Source organism: Dromiciops gliroides, chromosome 3 (genome assembly GCF_019393635.1).
Source record: "Dromiciops gliroides isolate mDroGli1 chromosome 3, mDroGli1.pri, whole genome shotgun sequence".
Lineage (NCBI taxonomy): Eukaryota > Metazoa > Chordata > Mammalia > Microbiotheria > Microbiotheriidae > Dromiciops > Dromiciops gliroides.
This window is the reverse complement of record NC_057863.1, coordinates 337,186,122-337,207,175: the sequence shown is the minus strand read 5'-3', so window position 1 is coordinate 337,207,175 and position 21,054 is coordinate 337,186,122. Positions and strand designations below refer to the sequence as shown.

At 44.1% G+C, this 21,054-nt stretch overlaps 1 protein-coding gene across 13 annotated transcripts in view; it reads right to left on the bottom strand.

The window, feature by feature from the left end:
• KALRN (kalirin RhoGEF kinase) overlaps window positions 1–21,054 on the bottom strand; it is a 991,119-nt gene that overhangs the window by 176,893 nt on the left and 793,172 nt on the right. For 4 of the 13 annotated variants that reach the window (XM_043992611.1, XM_043992613.1, XM_043992612.1 and 1 more), the window contains exon 1: window positions 19,503–19,716. The exons of the other annotated variants lie outside the window; for them this stretch is intronic. In XM_043992611.1, the coding sequence (XP_043848546.1) occupies window positions 19,503–19,587 (85 nt within the window). In that variant the 5' untranslated portion in view covers window positions 19,588–19,716. Of the gene's footprint in view, window positions 1–19,502; window positions 19,717–21,054 lie in introns of those variants that run through there. 13 annotated transcript variants of the gene reach the window in all.

Here is a 21,054-nt window from a genome sequence, read left to right as displayed (position 1 = left end):
ACCTGAGTTGAAGTATGACCTGAGACACTAGCTGTGTGACCCTGGACAAGTCACTTAACCCTGTTTACCTCAGTTTCCTCAGTTGTAAAAGAAGGAAATAGCAAACCACTCCAATATCTTTGCCAAGAAAACCCCAAATGGAGTTGTGAAGAGTCAGACATGACTAAAAACAATTAAACAACAACAAAACACAGAGAAAGGGTATGTGTGACATGTGTGACTAGAGACCAATTCTAGTACTTCCTACCTGTGTGTTTTTGGCCAAATCTCTCAACCTTTCTGGACTCCATTCTCTATAAATGAGGGGGTTGGTTTAGATGACTTGTACAGTCTCTTCTTGCTATAAGTCTATAATCCTAATACCACATTCAAACCAATCTCATTTTATCCACTTAATATTTATTAATCACATACTGTATGCAAGGAGATAAAAAGTCAAAACAACCAATAGTCCCTGTCCCCAAAGAACTTTCATTCATTCTATCACCTGGATGTGTAAAAAGGGCACCATTTCCAAAATTATTCCCTTTTCTTTGCTCATTCACCACATGCCCTAATTCACCTCCTCATCACTCCTCACCAGGCCTATGCAGTAGCCTCATAATCTTGCTTCCTCAAGTCTCTCTGTTCTCTAATACATCCTCCATACAGCTACCAAAGAGACATTTCTAAAGTATAGATCTGACCATGTTCCTCACCTGCTCAACAAGGTCCCCTGGCTCCCTATTACATCTAGGAGCAAAAATCAAACTCATCTGTTTAGCATTTTAAGTTTTTCACCAAACCTGGCCCTGGCTCACTTTATTATACATTGTTCCCCTTCCAGCACTCTATGGTCCAGCCAAACCAAATGCCTAGTTGTTCCTCCAACAGGACACTTAATAATTTCCTGTCTCCATATCTTTGCCCAGGCTGCCCTCAATCTTAGAATGTACTCCCTTCTCACCTTCAGCTCTGAAAATTCCTGGTTTCCTTCAAAATTCAGCTCAAGAGCCACCTTCTACATGAAGACCCTCTTCTTCTCCAGCCCAATTACCTTATATTTATATGCACATGTTAAATCACTTCCCTCTTATATAATGTAAGCTTGGGGAAGGAAGTCTTGATTTTCATTTCTGTTTTGTAATTCCAATTACCTAGCACAGAGCCTTATGAAAGAGCAGGCACTTTAAAAATGCTTATTGATTGATTGTTTCCTGCCTTGTTTCTTAAATAAATAAGCCTCCCCATTGAGGTTGACACAGAAAAAATGTTCAACTGTTACATCAGCTAAATAAGTACTGACAAAATACAGAAACCCACTCCATGTTATTTATCTCCCATATACTTGGACCTCCCACTAAAACCCTCCTAGTCACCCTGGGTTCTCAAATGTTCTAGGGACAGAGAACAAACCCCAACAAATATTCTAGCTCTTGGCACAGGCCTAGCAGTGATCTCTTCTGGGGCCCGGCCCAGCTAAGTCCGTAATGACTCACGGCCAGAAGAGTGACCAGGTTTTTGTTATTGTTGTTGCATTTTGTTGATTTGACATAGCAGCTCGTGACAATATCTAAGGCCCACAGGGCTTGACATCTGTCTTCTAATAAAATATAAGCTTCCTGAGGGCAGAAACCTTTTGGGGGTTTTGTCCTTGTATCCACTTCTCAGAAATGCTACAGCTTCCGGCAAAGTGATGGTCGCTTTTAACCACTTTCTGAATTGGAGGATTCAGCCTCCACACTTAAGAAATCACAGGCTTTTTCTTTGATGTGCATTCCAAGGAGAAGGACACTTAAGACTTGGGGACAAAAGCTGGGGAGGGGTCATTGGGGTTAGACAGTCAAGAGAGCCTACCGGCAATTATAAATTCAGGCAGGTCTGGGTCACTCACAGTTTAAAGTTGGAATCAGCAGGGTGGGGAATCTGGCTGGCTCTCCTTGAGTTATCCAGCACAGCAAGAATAAACTCATCTTCAGAGTATTCCTGGGCTGAGCCTCATTCCACCCCTTAGTTCCTCCCTCAAGTTTTAGAAACTGGATCTGGTCTCTTAGGAGATCTCGTCCCCAGGGAGGCCACCCACCCTCACTCCTCTTTACCCTAAACATATCTCAAAACCGTCCAACTCTCATTTCATCATCTCACTCTTCAGGTTGGTGTCTCCTAACAGCAGGATGAGGTTTAAATTTAGTCCTTTTCCACCTTCCTAGGAAAGAGAGATTGGGAAACTAGCTGCTTCAGGATAGCCACAGACATGCTGGCCACCAGAACTCTAAAATGGAAGGGCTATTTGGTGGTTAGACAGAAAGTTAAATCGGGAAGGGGTTGGGCTACAGGGGGTGGGGGTGAAGAGAGATGGCCCAAGAGGAAGAGTGAAAGCTGCAAACCATGACAAGATCAAGAAACTAGAAGTTAAGAAATCCCCGTGCTGGAAGAGACTTTGGAAGCCTGTCTCCTTCCTTGCCTTTAAATAGCACCCAACCTGGACAAAAATGTCTTTAGTCTTTAAAGCCACCTCTTGCTTACTTGTACTGCATTTTACATGGTGCCTTATGGAATTTAGTTTTGCATTTAGATAAATTTAGATCAGTGGAATTGATGGGGTTTAGTGTTAGAAATGATATTAGGTGACATTTAGCCCAACTTCCCACATAGTACAGGAATCTCTTTAATAGCATCTAGTGGCTGTCCTGAAAGAAGGACATCTAGGGTCTGCTTAGATACTTCCAGTTGACAGGGAACTCACTACCCAACTCCAATGTTTGGAAGCTATAGTGGCCAATAGTTCTTTCTAACCAACTTACCTCTCACTCTCTTTCTGCTCATTGTATTTCTTTTGAACATCTTTTTATTTATTTATTTGTGTATTCATTCATTCGTTCATTTGTTTGTTTTTGGTGAGGCAGTTGGGGTTAAGTGACTTGCCCAGGGTCACATAGCTAGTAAGTGTCAAGTGTCTGAGGCTGGATTTGAGCTCAGGTTTTCCTGAATCCAGGGCTGGTGCTTTATCCTTAGCATCTCCTCTGCACCCCATTTCATCCCCCAAAGCTACTAGATCTGAGATCCTGTGAGGTATATTTACTATCAGAGACTTTAGAAGTCATTAAAGGAGGGAGTAAAAAGATCACTGATTCTGGATTCAGAGAACCTGGGTTTGGCATCTAGGTGGCGCAGTGGATAAAGCACCCACCCTGGATTCAGGAGGACCTGTGTTCAAATCTGGCCTCAGACACTTGACACTACCTGTGTGACCCTGGGCAAATCACTTAACCCTCATTGCCCCCCCCCCCCAAAAAAAAGCAAAGAACCTGGTTTCAAATCCTGCTAACAAGGGAACCTTGGGCAAATTACTTATCCTCATAGACTTTAATTTTCTTGTCTGTGTGTTATCAATCAATCAACATTTAAGTACCTACTATGTGCCAGGCACTGTGCTAAGTGCTGGGAATACAAAAAGAGACAAATGACAAACCCTGCCCTCAGGGAGCTCCCAGTCTAGTGGGAGACAAGCAAACAAATGTGTACAAACTATATACAGGACAAACAGGAGAGGGAAGGCACTAGAGTTAAGAGGGGTTAAGGAAGCTTCCTGTAAAAGGTGGGATTTTAGTTGGAACTTGAAGCAATCCAGGGAGGTCAGAGTCAGAGCAGAGGAAGGAGACTGTTACAGGCATGCTGGACAGACAAGAGTTGGAGCGTCTTGTTCATAGAACTACCCATATGGCCCTAGACTGAAGAATACATGTTGGGGAGTAAAGTATAAGAAAATGGAAAGGTAGGAAGGGGACAGGTCATGGAGGACTTTGAATGTCTGAGCATTTTGTATTTTCTCTTGAAGGTGATAGGGAGCCACTGGAGTTTATTGAGTCGGGGAGTGACATGGTCAGACCAATTGGACTAGTTGCGGTCTGAGATCTTTGCAGTTCTAGATCTATGATCCCCTCATCCCAGGTTCTCCTGACACTCACTGAGTGTCGAACCACATTATACTGAAGATACAAAATGAGTCAAAAAGAGTGTGGCCTAACTACCAAGTGGATGAAACTATCCATTATCTGCATCATATGAGAGAGACAAACCAAAGAAATGGATACACACACACACACACACACACACACACACACACACACACACACAGCATCCCTTATTGCTTTTGCTTTCAGTTTGTTGTGAGGATCAAATAAGATAATATTTGTAATGCTCTTAGCACAGTGCTGGGCATATAGTAGGTGCCATTTAAATGTTACCTATTGTTTCTATTACATTGAAAAGCGTCGACAGGGTGACAAGGCAATAGATGGAGTTCAAATTGCCCTTGCTTACTGGAATACTGGAAGGAGTAGGTGCAAGGATGAGGTTATAGCTCTACCAAAGTACTTTTTAAAAATTTTTTGCGAGGCAATTGGGGTTAAGTGACTTTCCCAGTGTCATACAGCTAGTAAGTGTCAACTGTCTAAGTCCACATTTGAACTCAGGTCCTCCTGAATCCAGGGCTGGTGCTTTATCCACTGTGCCACCTAGCTACCCCCAAAGTACTTTTTATTCAATTTCTTTGCACACTCCAGACATCTGGAAGGATTGGGAATAAGGAAGAAGAGTTGTGTTGTGTGCTTTCCTGCCCCTATGGGTGTTTTTTTTCCTTTTTCAGGGCAATGGGGGTTAAGTGACTTGCCCAGCGTCACACAGCTAGTAAGTGTCAACTGTCTGAGGTCAAATTTGAACTCAGGTCCTCCTGAATCCAGGGCTGGTGCTTTATCCACTGTACCACCTAGCTGTCCTGCCTCTATGGTTTTGCTCATGCTCTTCTACCTGCCCGGGATGCCCTGGCTCCTCCTCTCCACCTATTTCCTTCTAAACTGGGCTCTAAGGCTTATTTATTTAGTTCCAGCTCCACCTTCCCCACGACCTTTTCTTTTCATGACCACCCCAGGCCTTCTTAGAACCCATTCAGAACTTAACACTCCTTACTTAACACTCAGTCATGTGCTGCCTTATGAGATGGCTTAAATAAGCTACATGACCTTGAACAAGTCACAGGCTCTCTGGGACAGGTTCTTTAGCTGTAAAGTGAGGGAGTGGGGCGACATAATTGTTAAAAATCATTTCAACTCTAATGCTCTTGGATTCTATTTTTGCCTCAAGCTTATTTACATCTGTCATTGCTAAGTTTTCACGTGTTTATGTAGGATCACAGGATTTGGAGCTGGAAGGGACCATAAGAGGTCACCTACTCCAACACTCTCATTGTTCAAATAAGAAAACTGAGGCTGGGAGGTGGGGGGGAGGGGGACTGCTCAGAGTCAGACCACATAAAGTCAATTTGCAGACCCAGAATACAGACCCAGTTATCGAAATCCAGCAATTCTTTTAAGATACCATTCCCCCCAATTAGACCAAATGCTTCTTGAGAAAAGGGACTTTTCGGTTAATTCTGTATGACTCCACATTATGAATTAAATAAAGGAAGTTCTGAATATGTTGGTTAAGGTCTAGGATCCTCAGGACCATGCCATATATGAGAAAGCATGGTAAAATGCAAAGTATACTGGATTTGGAGTGAAAGGAGCTGTATTCAAACCCTGCTCTGTCTCTTACCATCTGTGACCTTAACAAGCCATCGCTTGGACCAGATCTCCTCCCAGCTCCTTTCCAGTTTTAAAGGTCTGTGATCCTGTCACCTGGGATACAGTCTCTGATGGGGAACACAGGTCTATAGCTAACAGGGCCCTAGGAGGTGCTCTAGTCCAACCATGTCTCTCATTTGATGTCTGACACTACACAAGGCTGGACACTTGCTCCCTTATCGTCAGAACACTTGGCTGTCCCACGCAAGATTATCTCCATCCCAAATGCTAGTTCACAGGCTAAGAATGGGAGATAATGGAACTTGAAGAGATTAAACACAATTTAAATTGATGTTTTCACACAAGATGACAGAGAGAACTGAAGGAGAGATCCATGAAGTCTTTCCTTCGATACTTCACCCAGTCAGTGACACCTGCTTCCTTGCTGGTCTTCAAGCAAGAATCCCATCTCCAACTCATTTCACGGATTTTTACTGGCTGGCTCCCATGTCTGGAAATCTCTCCTTCCTCATCTCCACCTCCTGCCTTCCCTGGCTTCCTTCAATTCCCACCTAATAATTCCAGCTTCTACAGGAAGCCTTTCCTGATCCCACTTAATTCTAGTGCTTTCCTTCTGTTAATCTGTTTTCTAATTTATCCTGTATATAGTTTGAATGCACATGGTTGTGAATATCAAATGAGACAATATTTGTAAAGTATATAGTTCATTACCTGGCACATAAAAATACTAAGTAAATATTATTATCATTATCATTATTATTATTATTATTGGTTGTTGGCATATTGTCTCCTCCATTAAACTGTATGGTCCTTGAGAGCAGGAACTGTCTTTTACCCTTCCTTGTATCTGCAGTAGTTAGCACAGTGCCCAACACATAGTAGGCGCTTTAAAACGCTTATTGGCCGACACATAGTAGGTACTCTAAAATGCCCATTGACTGACACATAGTAGGTGCTTTAAAATGCTTACTGACTGAGAGGGCATTTCTATTAGGGTTGGGTCTTAAGGATTTAGGGATTAGGAGTTTGGAAGAGCAATGCTCTTCACAGAACCTTAGATGTGAATATTCACGGGGGCAGCTAGGTGACGGAGTGGATAAAGCACTGGCCCTAGATTCAGGAGGACCTGAGTTCAAATCCAGCCTCAGACACCTGACACTTAACTAGCTGTGTGACCCTGGGCAAGTCACTTAACCTTCATTGCCCTGCAAAAACAAAAACAAAGATGTGAATATTCATGCTTGAACCACCCAAAAGCTAGGCACCCTTACCCCACCTTCCTGAGTTACAAACCCAGAGAGGCCAAACATCTCATTAGCTCTACTGTCATAAAGGAGAGAGATTCAACTCACAGCACCATCCCATTCATCAGGTTCTAAGCCAATTTGAGGAGACCAGTAGGGTATGAGGGAAAGTCCTCATTTGGGAGTCTTGGGTTCGGCCCTTGGCCCTGGTGGTTACTATTTATGTGGCCCCAGACAAATTGTTGTAGTTGTTCAGTGTTTCATCTGTGTCCAACTCTGTGACCCCATTTGGGGTTTTCTTGGCAGAGATAGTGGGGTGGTTTGCCATTTCCTTCTCCAGTTAATTTTACAGATGAGGAAACTGAGGCAAACAGAGTGAAGTGACTGGCCCAAGGTCTGAGGTCAGATTTGACCTCAGGTTTTTCTGACCCCAAGCAGGGCGCTTTATCCACTGAGGCACCAGGCTACCAAGGACAACTTATTTCACCTCAATGTTCTCACTTGTAAAATGAGGTAGACTGATTCAGGAGAGGGGTCCAAAGGAAAGAATACTGGCTTTCTAAGCAGAGGACGTGAGTTGAGATCCCAACAGCACCACTTACTACCTGGGGGCCTGTAGCTAAGAATACCATGAACATCTCTGGCCTAATGAAAGGGTTTCACTGGATGACCTCTGGGCTTCCTTCCAGCTTTCCTTCTAGGACACTCTGAAACCTGTTGCTCTCTAAGGTTCACCTCATACCTAAAAACCTTTGAACCTTCAAGGAGGAGATGCATTCCTCTTACTGATATATGAGCTTGGGACACTCTGAAACCTGTTGCTCTCTAAGGTTCTTGTAGCACCACCTCAAACCTAGGCAATGTTTCATCCTTTGTCCCCAGTCTCCGCCCTCCTGTCATCCCTGTCGGGGGAGAGACTGGCACTTGTATGGGGATGGAAGGGAGTTTTACAAGGTACCTGGCTCTTGGTGGAAAGGGTTTCCCTGCCAGACTAGCTGTTTCTTCCTGGATGTCATCAGGGAGAGTGCAAAGAATGTCGAGCAACCTGTTTTGTGTCTTTGATCTTTGCCCTTTGACCTTGCTGAGCTGATTTGGCAGCTCCCTTACCTTCCAGGTGTAGCCACAGCTCTCCCTCCTTCCAGGAAGTGTACCTAAGAGTGTGTCTATTCTGCCATGCTCTAGAAGAACCATTGGAGAGGCCAGGGGAACAAGGCTCTGTCTCTCTAATCTTCTGGAGCAAAGATCCTTATTCAGGACTCTTGGAACTTGTCTTTCTTTTCTTTTTCTTTCTTCCTTTTCCTTTTTTTTTGTCAGGGCAATGAGAGTTAAGTGACTTGCCCAGAGTCACACAGCTAGTAAGGGTCAAGTGTCTGAGGTCAAATTTGAATTCAGGTCCTCCTGAATCCAGGGCCGGTGCTTTATCCACTGCACCACCTAGCTGCCCCCAGAACTCATTTTTCAAAACCTATTTTGACAACTGTCTTTCAATACAATTAGGTTCCTTGGAAATCCTATATGTTTTACTGTACAGTCATCCCTTGCGCATTGCGGGGACTCCCCCACGATGTGGAAGATCCTCTTACAATTTTGGGGGCTTACCTTTGTGCCAGGGAAGAAGAAACTGTGTCTATTTATGGTATTCAAAGATAAAATGTTGATATTCTGCAATACTATACATATGTTTTATGCATTTCTTTTTCTATGTCATCTTCTGGCCTTCACGTGTCATCTGAGGCTTCCACAAAATTCCCCCCAAATTTTCATTTAATTTCTTTTACCAAACCAAAATATATCAAAATCATGATGGGGAAAGTCGAGCTGCGGAAGGGATAACTGCATACATTTAAACAATGTTTCTAAGAAGGGGTCTGTAGGCTTTACCAGTCGGCCAAAGGGGTTAAGAATAAAAAGAAAATGTTGAGTCCTTACTATAGGGCATGTTCCTGGGCCACTGCCTACAAGGCCCTTTCTTATAAGACAATGTCCATAAGAGATCTGGGAGGCATCATGGCACAGTGGATAGGGCATTGGACTTGGGGAAGACTTGGGTTCAAATCCCACTTCAGACACTCACAAGCAGTGTGACCCAGGGCAAGTCACTTAACTGCTCTGAGCTTCAGTTTCCTCACCTATAAAAATGAATTCAATGATTTCTGGGGTCTTTTCTAGCTCTAAATCTATCATTCTATGATCCTATCACCCCATTGTAGCTACTCATGGCTCATCTTTCTTTTTCTGGTCTTCAGTTGCTATTTGTTGGTTCCTTCCTTCAAGGCCTGTCCTTCAAAAAACAAACAAAAACCGGAACTTGCATTTGATTTCCCCCTCCTCAATCTATCATCCTATTTTTTTCCTTCTTATAACAACCCAACTCCTAGGGGGAAAAAATAGATCCATGCATTACTTTCACTTCTTCTTTCACTTACTTCTAAGTCTCTCACAGTCTGTCTTCCAAACCCATCCCTCAGTCCAAAACGTTCTCTCCAAAATTAGCAATGATCTCTGAATTGCTAATCTAATGCCCTTTCCCTAAATCATCCTCCTCCTCAATCTCAGCAGTATTTAACATATTTGGTCTGGGGCAGCTAGGTGGCGCAGTGGATAGAGCACCGGCCCTGGAGTCAGGAGGACCCGAGTTCAAATCCAGCCTCAGACACTTACTAGCTGTGTGACCCTGGGCAAGTCACTTAACCCCAATTGCCTCACTAAAAAAAACAAAAAAACAAAACAAAACATAGTTGGTCACCCTCTGCTCTTGGTGATTCTTTGGCTATTCCTGATGACTCTCTCCTGATTTGGGCATTCCCTTTCAAACCCTTTTGCTGTGTCATCATCCATATCCTGCCCCCTAACTGTGGGTTTGCCCTAAGGCTCTATTCTGGGTCCTCTTCTCTCTCTGTACTCTGTCTCTTGGTGACATCATCATCTATCAGGGATTCAATTGTCCCTCTCTCTCCAGAAAACTCTCAGATCTATATATCCAGGGCTAGTCTCTTCCTTGAACTCCAGTTCAGTATCGCCAGTTGCCTATTTGAACATTCCCTACTGGATGTCCAACAGGCACCTTGGACTCACAGGTCCAAAATAGAATTCATTCTTCAATCCAACCCTCTCCCTATTTCTGTCAAGGGCATATCATTCTTTCAGGAACACAGGTTGGCATCCAGGGAGCTATCCTTGACTCCACTCTTCCCTTACCCCATCATATCCAATCATTTCCCAAGTACTGTCAACTCTACATTAGTAACATCTATTCCCAAGGCAGCTAGGTGGACACAGAGTCAGGAACACCTGAGTTCAAATCTGACCTCAGACACTTATTTGCTGTGTGATGGTGTGAAAGGCACTTAACCTTTGTTTGACTCAGTTCCCTCAACTGTAAAATGTGGATAGTAACAGCACCTACTTTGCAGGGTTGGATTAAGTGAGATAATATTTATAAACTGGGTATCACAGTGCCTGGCACATTTTTTTTTGGTTGGGTTGTTTTTCGGTCAAGTCTGACTCTGTGACCCCATTTGGGGTTTTCTTGGGAAGGGGTTGGAGTGGTTTGCCATTTCCTTCTCCAGCTCATTTTACAGATGAGAAAACTGAGGCAAACAGGGTTAAGTGACTTTCCCAGGGTCACACAGCTAGTAAGTGTCTGAGGCCAGATTTGAACTAAGGGAGATGAATCCCCCTGACTCCAGGCTCAGAGCTCTATTCACTGTACCACCTAGCTGCCCTGGCACATAAAAGGCACTACATAAATGTGTATTCCTTTCCCCTTCCCCTCCCCATACGTTCACACAGCTGCCTCGCTTGCCCCGTCCTTCACTACCTCTCCTGGACTATTGCAAGTCTCCTATTTGACTCCCCTCCCTCCAGCCTCCCTCCTTCTCCCTTCAGCCAGTCCTCCACAAAGCTGCCAAACTCTACCGCTGGCCATGCTTCTGCCTGGCCCCAAATGCTCCAGCACCTCCCTCTAATATCAAATCCAAATCAAATCCTGTCTCTGTTTGGAACATAAAGCCCTTCATGGTGCGGCTCCAGCCTACCCTGCCAGGCTTATTAAATATCATCCTCCACCTCCATGTCCTTTATGGTGCAGCCACACTGGCCTATTAGCTGAGCTGAAATGCAATTTTCTTTCTCTAGGCTCCACAGCCCTGCACTGGGCAGTCCTCTGCACCTGGAATGGATTCTCCTCTGACCTTTGCTTCCCCCCATCCCCCAGCTTCCTTCAAAATTTGGTTTGAGCCCCTCCCTGTAGAAAAACCCTTTCCTGATCCCCCTAGCTGCAAGCACCTCTCCTTTTCCTTTTGGATGCATACATTGTTGTTCCCCTTATAGAAGGAAGGGGGCAGCTAGGTGGTGCAGCGGATAGAGTGCTAGGCCTGGAATCAGGAAGACCTGAGTTCAAATTCTGGCCTCAAACACTTATGATTCTGGGCAAGTCACTTGACCCTGTTTGCCTCAGTTTCCTCATCTATAAAATGAGCTGGAGAAGGAAATGGCAAATGACTCCAGTGTCTTTGCCAAGAAAACTCCAAATGGGGTCCCAGAGAATCAGACACAACTGAATGACAATGATAGTAGATGGAAGGGACTGACTGGCTCAGGTTTTGTTTCTGGATCCTGTCTGGTAAAATAAGGTTTTATTAATTGAGTGCTGATCTACTGATGGATTGTACATCAGGGATTTAAACCCAGCTAAAAAGAGGGAAAAAAGGGGGGCAGCTGGATGGAATAGTGGATAAAGCACCAGCCACAGATTCAGAAGGACCTGAATTCAAATCCAGCCTCAGACACTTAACCCTCATTGCCCCATGGGGGGAAAAAGAAAGAAAGAAAGAAAGAAAGAAAGAAAGAAAGAAAGAAAGAAAGAAAGAAAGAAAGAAAGAAAGAAAGAAAGAAAGAAAGAAAGAAAGAAAGAAAGAAAGAAAGAAAGAAAGAAAGAAAGAAAGAAAGAAAGAAAGAAAGAAAGAAAGAAAGAAAGAGAAAGAAAGAAAGGAGGAGCAGATACAAGCAAGAAAGGGCAACCTGGTCACTCCAGTGCCAGCTACTACAGGGTATGACAAATGTCAAGCACCTCCAATCTACAAAAAGGAAGAAGAGTAGCTGGTCTCAGAGGGGCAGAGCAGGGGCATCTTCCTTCCTTAACTAGCAGATAGACTTTCCATCTCATCATCACTCCAAATCTAGGACTCCCCAGTGACACTTCCTACAGTTTAGAGACACATTTGGGACAGCTGCGGGAGCAGAGACCACTTAGGGACTTTGAAACTGTCTCACGAGTGGGTGTAGAATGCAGTGGGCTCAACAGCAACCCCTACTGGGTAGGGGTTGGACCTTTGGGTGTTCTCATACAAAACAGTCTCTTCCCAGCTTTCCATTTTTCTTACCCCTTATTCTCCTCCGCTTACTCCCTGACCCAATGATACTTGCCCCTTTCTATTCCTCGGACATGACATTGCAGCTCCTGACTTCATGTGCTTCCTCCAGCTGTTCCCCATGCCTAGAATGCTCATCTTCCTCATTTCGACCTGCTGGCTTTCTTCAGGTCTTACCTAAAAACCAACTTTCTGCAAAAAGCCTTTTCTGATCCCCTTTAAAACTAGTGCCTTCCTTCTAGGACTGTTGTTGTTCAGTCACATCAAACTCTTTGTGACCCTGGGGATCATAGCACACCAATTCTGTCCATAGGGTTTTCTTGGCAAAGATAATGGAGTGGCTTGCTATTTCTTTCTCCAGCTCATTTTATAGATGAGGAAACTGAGGGAAACAGGTTAAGTGACTTGCCCAGGGTCACACAGCTAGCTAGTGTCTGAGTCCAGATTTAAACTCAGGTCTTCCTGACTCCAGGCCCAGAGCTCTATCCACTGAACCACCTAGCTCCCTGCCTGGTACATAGTAGACATTTAATAAATGCTTTCTTGACTTGACTTGAAGGTACTCATGAAACAGTTTTGAATGAACAAGCCTACTGAAATTTGCAATTAAAATAAGGTGATAGACATTTTCACCAGCTTCTTACATCAACAAAGGGGAATTCTGCTAAAATAATACAAATAAAAGGTAGGAGAAAACTATATAAGCCATGACTACAACAATGTAAATAAAAATATCATTAAAAGTCAGTTGAGGGGCAGCTAGGTGGCGCAGTGGATGGAGCACTGGCCCTGGATTCAGGAGGACCTGAGTTCAAATTTGGCCTCAGACACTTAACACTTACTAGCTCTGTGACCCTGGGCAAGTCACTTAACCCCAATTGCCTCACCAAAGGGGGAAAACCCCCCCCAAACCCCAAAAGTCAATTGAACTCTCAGTAACTAGAAAACAAGTGAAGGTCCCAGAGAACAAATAATGAAAAACAGCTCCCTCCTCACAGCAGAGAAGTGAGGGCCATCTTATAATAATAGCTGACATTTATAGAGACCATTAAGTACTGACAAGCACTTTACATATATTGTAAACCTTAAAAAAATCCCATGAGGTCAGCTAGCTGTGTGACCCTGGGAAAGTCACTTACCCTCTCTTAGCCTCAGTTTTTTCTTCCATAAAACCAGAATGATAATAGCCCCTACATCCCAGGGTTGTCATGGGGACCAAATGAGATGATGCAAAAGTGCCTTATAAATCTCAAAGTAGCATATAAATGCTGGCTACCATTGTCCTTGTTAACAGAGGAAGACACTGAAGCTCAGAGAAGTTGATGTGACCATAGTCATACAGAGCTAGTGTTAAAGGTAGATTTGAGTCCAAGTCTTCTTGACTCCAGGGCAATGTTGGGTCCACTTTGCCATCATGCCTCGCTATCCACGACTATTGGCATCATGAGTGGCTGTGATCCCCATATCCCACTGGAGATTGCAAAGGAATGAGAGTTCTTTTTCTTGGTGGCTGAACTATTTCAGTTCAGGTCAATTCCCACTCCCATTACACCCCTTACTTCCCTCCCTTCAATGGAGTACTCTCTAGGTATAGAGTCTTTAACTGGGCAATTGGAAGGTTGGGGAGGGAAGGCAGGATAGCTATAACTGCTAAAGGTTTAGAGGCATTTATAAAGACACACACATACACACGTACGTGTGAAAGGCAGTGGTAAAGATCAGATGCTGTTACTCAGACAACATTTCTAGGAAGAAATGAGTTTTGCCCAGGAGTTAATGACAAGCATGCTAGACTAGCTATAGTTTTGAGCGCTGTCTTACAGAGCTGAAGTACAAGACTAAGGTGAGAGGCTCTTCAGCATCTCTATCTCAACCATCCCCTCAAGGTTGCCAGGCTGTGATTGCTGCCCCCAGCATGGTCCTGGGCCTCTTGTCTTTAAGTCTTTCCAGTTACCCCAGACCACTGGGATTTTTTCTTTTAAAGACAAATAAGGGAACTAGGAGTGACCTACTTCCCCCGGCTTATGTGAAAGTCTAGCTGGGCAGAATGACCCTAAAATGCAACCATGAGTGCTGTATCAATGATTAATCAGTCTTCAGACAGGGGCCTGCCATTATCACACTCGTCTGGCCTTTTGTCCCTCTTTCAAGAGAGGCTGATGTAGCCCATTTATTTTCTTCTTCCCCTCCTACCTGTTCCCTCTCTACCCCTCTGTCAGCTTTTCCTTCAAATCCAGGCAGAAATTCTCACCTTTTATCAAACTCTTCTACCAGGAGATTATTCACCCAAAGCCCGCAGGGGAGGAAGAGAAACTTACAGGGAAGTGCCATTTCCCTTCACTGTTTCCCATCTGGAAAGCAAATTTCTATTTTCTTCATAATTGTCACTTTATAGGCCTTGTGGGTGATGGCAGTACAGAGCTGGGACAAGGCAGCGCCTGACCTAAGCTATGTCTGAGGGAGAGAATGGCAGAGTGGAGAAAGAGTGGGCCTCAGATTCAGAAAGATCCAAGTTCACATCCTGCCTGTGACTCATCCTGAATCGGGAGAGGGTCCTTGGTCTGGGTTAGACAATACAGGTTCAATCGCTATCATGTGCCAGCTGTGTGAGCTTGGGCAGGTCTGGACCTCAGTTTCCTCACCTGTCAAATAATGGACTAGATGATCTCATCTAGCTCTAAATCTAGGAAAGATATACTAAATGGGGGACTGAGGGCAAGTCACTTAGCTTTTCGGGTCCCAAGCAATCTTCTAAGGCCAGAGGGTGAACTGGGAGAGGGAGGGTCCCTACACTGTATGAAAACACAGGTCTAGTCCCTCTCTGCCAAAAAGTAAGGATTACAAAGCCCAGTCCTTGTGTTATCAGAGGCTTTGAACTTTCACTAGCATGTCACTTGACCTACAAAATAAATACCTGCAATCTAAGGAGAGAAGAATTACCTGATATTAAAAACATACATTTAGCCCCTCACTCTCCCCTCTGCAGCAGGAGAGAATGGGTGTATAATATTGCAGATACTGTTCGACACCTTTCACAGACTCATCAGTTTTCCTGAAATACTTTCTCCCCCTACCCCCTTAAAACAAACAAACAAAAAACATTGTTCTAAGGGATGGCTTACTAGATAGGGAAGGGGAGAGGAATATTTTAGGATAGTAAAGTAATATTAAAACAAAACATAAAAATAAAATAAATGTGCATTTTAAGAAAAAAACATTAAAAATATCTCTCACTCACTTACATACATGTTGTCCTTGTTTACCTTACCAGTAGAAGGAAGAAAACAAGCACTTATTAAGTGCCTCCTATACACCAGATTAAGTGACTTGTCCAGGGTCACACAGCTAGTAACTATCTGAGGAGAGATTTGAACTCAGGTCTTTCTGACTCTAAGCCCAGCATTCTTTCTATGGCAAACACCTAGTTTTCTCCAGGTTAGGATCATGGGTAAGGGGACCGCAAAGGTCATTTAATTCAACCCCCTCATTTTACATGTGAAGAAATGGAGCCTAGCAAAGTTAGGCAACTTGCTCAAGGTCACACAGCAGGTGTCAGAGGTAGGATTTAAGTATCTGGGGTCCTCTGACCTCAGAATCCCCTTGCTTTCCAAAGAACCATGTTACCAGGATGGGAGCCCCATCACCCAAGGGGAATTAGTCATAGCAACCCTGCACACACTCATGAAAGTGAATCAAACCCAAAGAGGGGGATGGATGGGTGTGGAAGTCACCCGGAGCTGAGCTTCTTTCTCACCACTCTATTCTCTTTTGAACAAAAGCTCAGGAGAAGACAGAATTAAATCTCTGATGTCAGGAGCTAGTCCAGCAATTCTCCCCTGAAGAAGCCACCTCCCTCCTTCCCTTGGCTCACCAGGCCTGGGGACCAGCCCCACTACCTCGCTAATCAAGTTCCTCCAGAGGCAGCCCTAGGACAGTCAAAGTGAGTCATTGTGACCAAGCAGAGACCAGGGACCCTAGACCTCTTTGCTTAGCACTTGAAGTCTCCAGTGCTTCCTTTATTTACTTATTTATTTTTTAAAAGGCTCTTCCAATTCAGTCTGTCAGACAAGAACAACTGGTTCACCTAGAAGGGATGAAAACTCCTCTCAAACAGAACCAATGGACCAAAATGCCCCTCCCTGATCTTCTCTTTTTTCCCAGGGTCTGTCATCTATGGTGATTATTTTTCAACTGAGAGGGTCAGAGAAGGAAGGGATCATCTACCTAATCCATTTTGCAAATGAGGCAACCAAGTTTAACTAGCATGCCAAACACTGTACCTGGCAAGCTGGTGGTGGCATCAGCATTAGAACTCAGGTCTCCATAAAAACAAACAAACCAAAAAACCAAAAAAACCCTGGGGCAGCTAGGCGGCACAGTGGATAAAGCACTGGCTTTGGATTCAGGAAGACCTGAATTCAAATCTGGCCTCAGACGATTGACATGTACCAGTTGTGTGACCTTGGGCAAGTCACTTAACCCTCATTGCCCTACAAAAATTAAAAACAAACAAACAAAAACCAACAAAAACCAAGAACTCAGGTCTCCAGAATCTTGGCAAAGTCATAGATTTATTTACAGCTGGAAGGGACCTTAATGGACACCTAGTCCAACTTTCTTATTTCATAATCTTTCCACTGCGAAGTAAATGACCTTGTACTTATTTTGTATAAATGTTATGTATATTTTCATATGTGTAGTCATCATTTCCCTAATAGAAAGCAAGGTTGTGAGGGCAGGGCCTGTTTTACTTGTCTTCCCCTCAAAAAAGGTGGGGGGCAGGGCCTGGCACTTAGTAGGCACTGAAATACTTGATTGACAGATTGATGATAGACATGTCTTTGCCGTTAAGGCTATGGTGCTGAGGCAGCAAAATAACACCTTCAGAATTTTGGAGGATCAAGCTTTGCACGAGATCTCCTTATCTTTTCCATCTGCTTCAAAATTGAATTTTAGGAGATGTACTGATAACACTAATTCACCTTCCTCATGGGGCCAAGCTAAGAAGTATCCAGGGACTTCGCATTCCTGCTCTGCCCCCCCACTCCCCTTAACACTCTGCTCTCTATCATCTGCCCCTCCACCTGGACTGAGTTAACCAATAAGGGATTTCCCCCCAGAGGGTGGTGATCTAAATAAGTCTGCTTTCCTCTTCCCTAAGGAGACAGGCACCCTGTAATCTAATACCCCAGAGCTCCAAAGCCTGTGGAAATGACAGGGAGTGAAGTGGGGGAAGGGCAAAGAGGAGGCCACTTTTTCTATCCTTTCCCTTTTCTAGGGCTGGGTAACCCAAACTACTTTGACCTTTGTCTCACAAAACCTCCTAGAGGGCTGATTTGAGGCACTGGGTGACAGGGGCCAAAAGCCAATACAAGGAAGCCCTTTATCAATTGCTTGACCAAGTCTCCCCTTAACAAAAGGCATTCTCAGCAGGGACTCCCATGGCCCTGTCACCTACTCTCTACCCCAACCTTTCTACTCTTTGAGGGCCTTAAAGGAACATCAAAAAAGAAAGAAAGAGAGAAAGGAGAGAAAGAAGGAAAAGAAAAAGAAAAAATGTAATTCACACTCAATGAGGGGATGAGACCACAGGGTACTTTTCCTTTTGAGTAATCAGGATTGTTCATATAGAGTACATCTGGTCTGAAGGAGGGCAGCTGTAAGGGCTTTAGATAAGAACCAACAAAAAAATCTACACTGGATTTTTACAGGAAGCCAACTCCCTGGAAACCATGTTTTGGAAGCTCTCAGACTGGCAGGGCAGCTTCTGAAGGAAACTGATCAACTCGGGTTCCAATGCATATTTCTTTCTTCCCCTACCCCTCAACATTTTCTAAGAGTTTCTCAATGTTCTTTCCCCTCCCCCAAAACACACAGATTCCCTTTCAAACCTCTATTCACAAAGTTGAATCTCTCTTAAACCAACAGTGGATCTTTCCAAGGTTTCTTTCCCTCCATTGAATTCTAGACTTTACCTTCCTTTAACTGCATTTTAGTCCCTTTTGATTGAGTTATGGGCAGTTGCGACCCTGAGGTTGTGAATGGCAAACTGGGGTGGCAGGGGGGAGGGGAATGGTCGGAATTTGTCTTATTTCTCTTAAAACTGTCTAGGATGTAAAAATTCTTAGGCTGACTTTGGGAAGGGAAAGGGAAGCTGGAAATACAAGAGAATGAAACCACTGAGGTATATACACAGTTACTCAGAGAACACTTCTTTAAAAAGTGTCCGTGCCAGTAACTCTTCATAGGAGTTATTGTTTTTGTTAAAGTTATTTTTTTGTTACAAAAGTTATTTTCCTGTTACGAAGGAGAGTTCAATTTTTGAGGGCTAAGAAGTGTTAGTGGGTGTATTTGCAGAAACGACTGTAGCGTAAAAACCAATACGCATCAATAAAACATTTAAAAAATAAATTACTATCAAATAAAATAATTATCAATCAATAGAAAAGGAAAATTTTTATCTCGCCCAACTGCACCTCCATTCATCACCAACTGAATTAGGCGTTATAATATTGAAAACGAGCAGCGGTTAGCAACATTTGCTGACTCTGACCAAGAATTTTGCCGTTAGTCTCATAGTCGAATACCGACCCCCCTCCCCCAAATCAATAACCTTCTCCCAGACTATGGGGCTCTCCTTGACAACTCTCCAACTTTGCAGGAATACTTGGTAGAATCACGTAGCTTCCTCCAAGCCTTCTCAACAGTCCCAAAATGAACGGAATATAATTAAACACAGTCTCCATTGCGCTCTAGGAGAGTTCTCAAGTTAATTAACAAAGCCGAGTTCAGCCCGGGTAGAGCAAAACAGCAGCAGCAGCACTACCGCGACCTGTGCCCCATTAGAAAACTGTCGCTTGGGCAAAAATAGTTCCCGGTGAGGCGACAAGTGTCAAGCACATTCCTGCAGCCCAGAGTCATATGCTAAATCTTGAAGTTCGGATCCATATGCAAATGAGCGCTGAAGAAGAAAGACGCCTTTCACTCATTACTGGAGTCCCTCCCCCCTCGCAGACTGGGCCCCAGAAATCCACCGAGGAACGCATTTCACTAGCTGCAGCTTTCCAAAGTGGGGGGAAAAGAGCTAAGTTTGAATACCACCTAGAGGGCATTTAATTAGGGAGCCGAACGGAGGCTGAGTGCTAAACACGCCCCTCACCTTTTCCTAACCTCTGCTCTCCGCCCTTTCCAGCCCCTTCCCCAGAACCACTATCTAAGTACCCTCGCCCCGCAACCCCAGCGCAGCGCGGCTTATTTAGCAAAATCAAGGATTTCCCCCCCCTCCCCCTTCTCCCCCCGCCAAGTTCTACGTTTGCTCTCACCTCTGCACGGGCAGCAGCAGCAGCACTTTGAAAGAAACCAACCCAGGGCAGGACATCGGGAATAAGTGCGCTCGCCCCCCTTCATGCTGCCCCCCACTGCTTAGGGCGCCTGCATGGCAGAGGGCCACCAGTCAGGACCCGGCACGGCCCGAGACTGCACGGAGGAAGCCTGGCAGGCGGGGAGGCAGTTCGCACTCCCTCTCTCCCACTCTCCCCGGCCACTCTGACTTAGATGGAAAGTGAGCCAGCCACCTTTGGGGAGAAGGGGAGGAGGCTCTGGAGAGAGAAGGGGAGGGCTAAGGGAGCTGGGGGAGGAGCTTCAATTCCAGCTGTGCCTGAGCCCTCTGCCAGGGACTTGTCACTGAACCTTATGCAGTGGTTGGCTCTGGCTGCAGGCACCAGGCAAAAGTGAACTGTGGCCGGTCTATGGATAATTCAAGGTCCTCTCTCCACTTGATCCATGTTCCATGCCCCATGCCCCATGCCCCAGCCCCCACCCTATAATCTACCATTGCAGGCGTTTGGATAGAGAGCAATAGAGCAATTCTCCATCCCAGCACATTTAGGATTATAAGATTTAAAATAAAGAGGACCATTAAAAAGTCTAATTCCTTGATTTACAGTTGAGGAAAGTGAAGCACAAAGTCACACAACTTGTAATAGTCGAGTCAGAATTCAAACCCCTCCAACCACTAATTTAGAATTTTTTCCACTTTACAGAAAAGGCCTTTCCTAATTTTCCTAGTTTTTAGTGCCCCTGCTCCCATTACCATTGGATCATAGATTTTAGAGTTAGAAGGGATCTTATATACAGGTCATTGAGTCCACCTCCCTTTCCAAATTTGTAGATGTAGAAACTGAGGCACAGAAGAGTTAAGTGACTTTCCCAGAACTATACCCTAGCAAGTATCTGAGACAAGATTTGAACCTAGATTCTCCTGACCTCAACTCCAGTACCCTCACTACCTTTCTTTGTTTTAAAATTTTACCTACAAATTTCTATTTTATTTATTTATTATATATTTTTTTCATTTTTGCAACAAACATTTATTTTATTTTCCAGTTACATGTAAGGGTAGTTTTCAACATTCATTTTCATAAGATTTAGAGTTCCAAATTTTTCTCCCTCCCTCCCTTTTCTCCCCTCTCCACAAGATTGAAATCAGGTGATATATATACAATCCACAAGTGTTCTTTTTATCAGTTCTTTCTATAGGGGTACATAGTAAGCTTCCTCATTAGTTCCTTGGGATTGTCTTGGATCATTGCACTGCTGAGAGTAGTTAAGTCATTCACAATTGCTCACTGAACAATACTGCTGTCACTACGCACAATGTCCTCCCAGCTCTGCTCACTTCACTATACATCGATGTTCATTAGTCTTTCAAGGTTTTTCAGGGATCATCCTGTTTGTCATTTCCTGTAGCACAAAACCATTCTACTACAATCATATAGCACAGTTTCTTCAGTCATTCCTCAATTGATGGATATTCCCTTGATTCTCAATTCTTAGCCACCACAAAGAATTGCTATAAATATTTTTTGTACAATT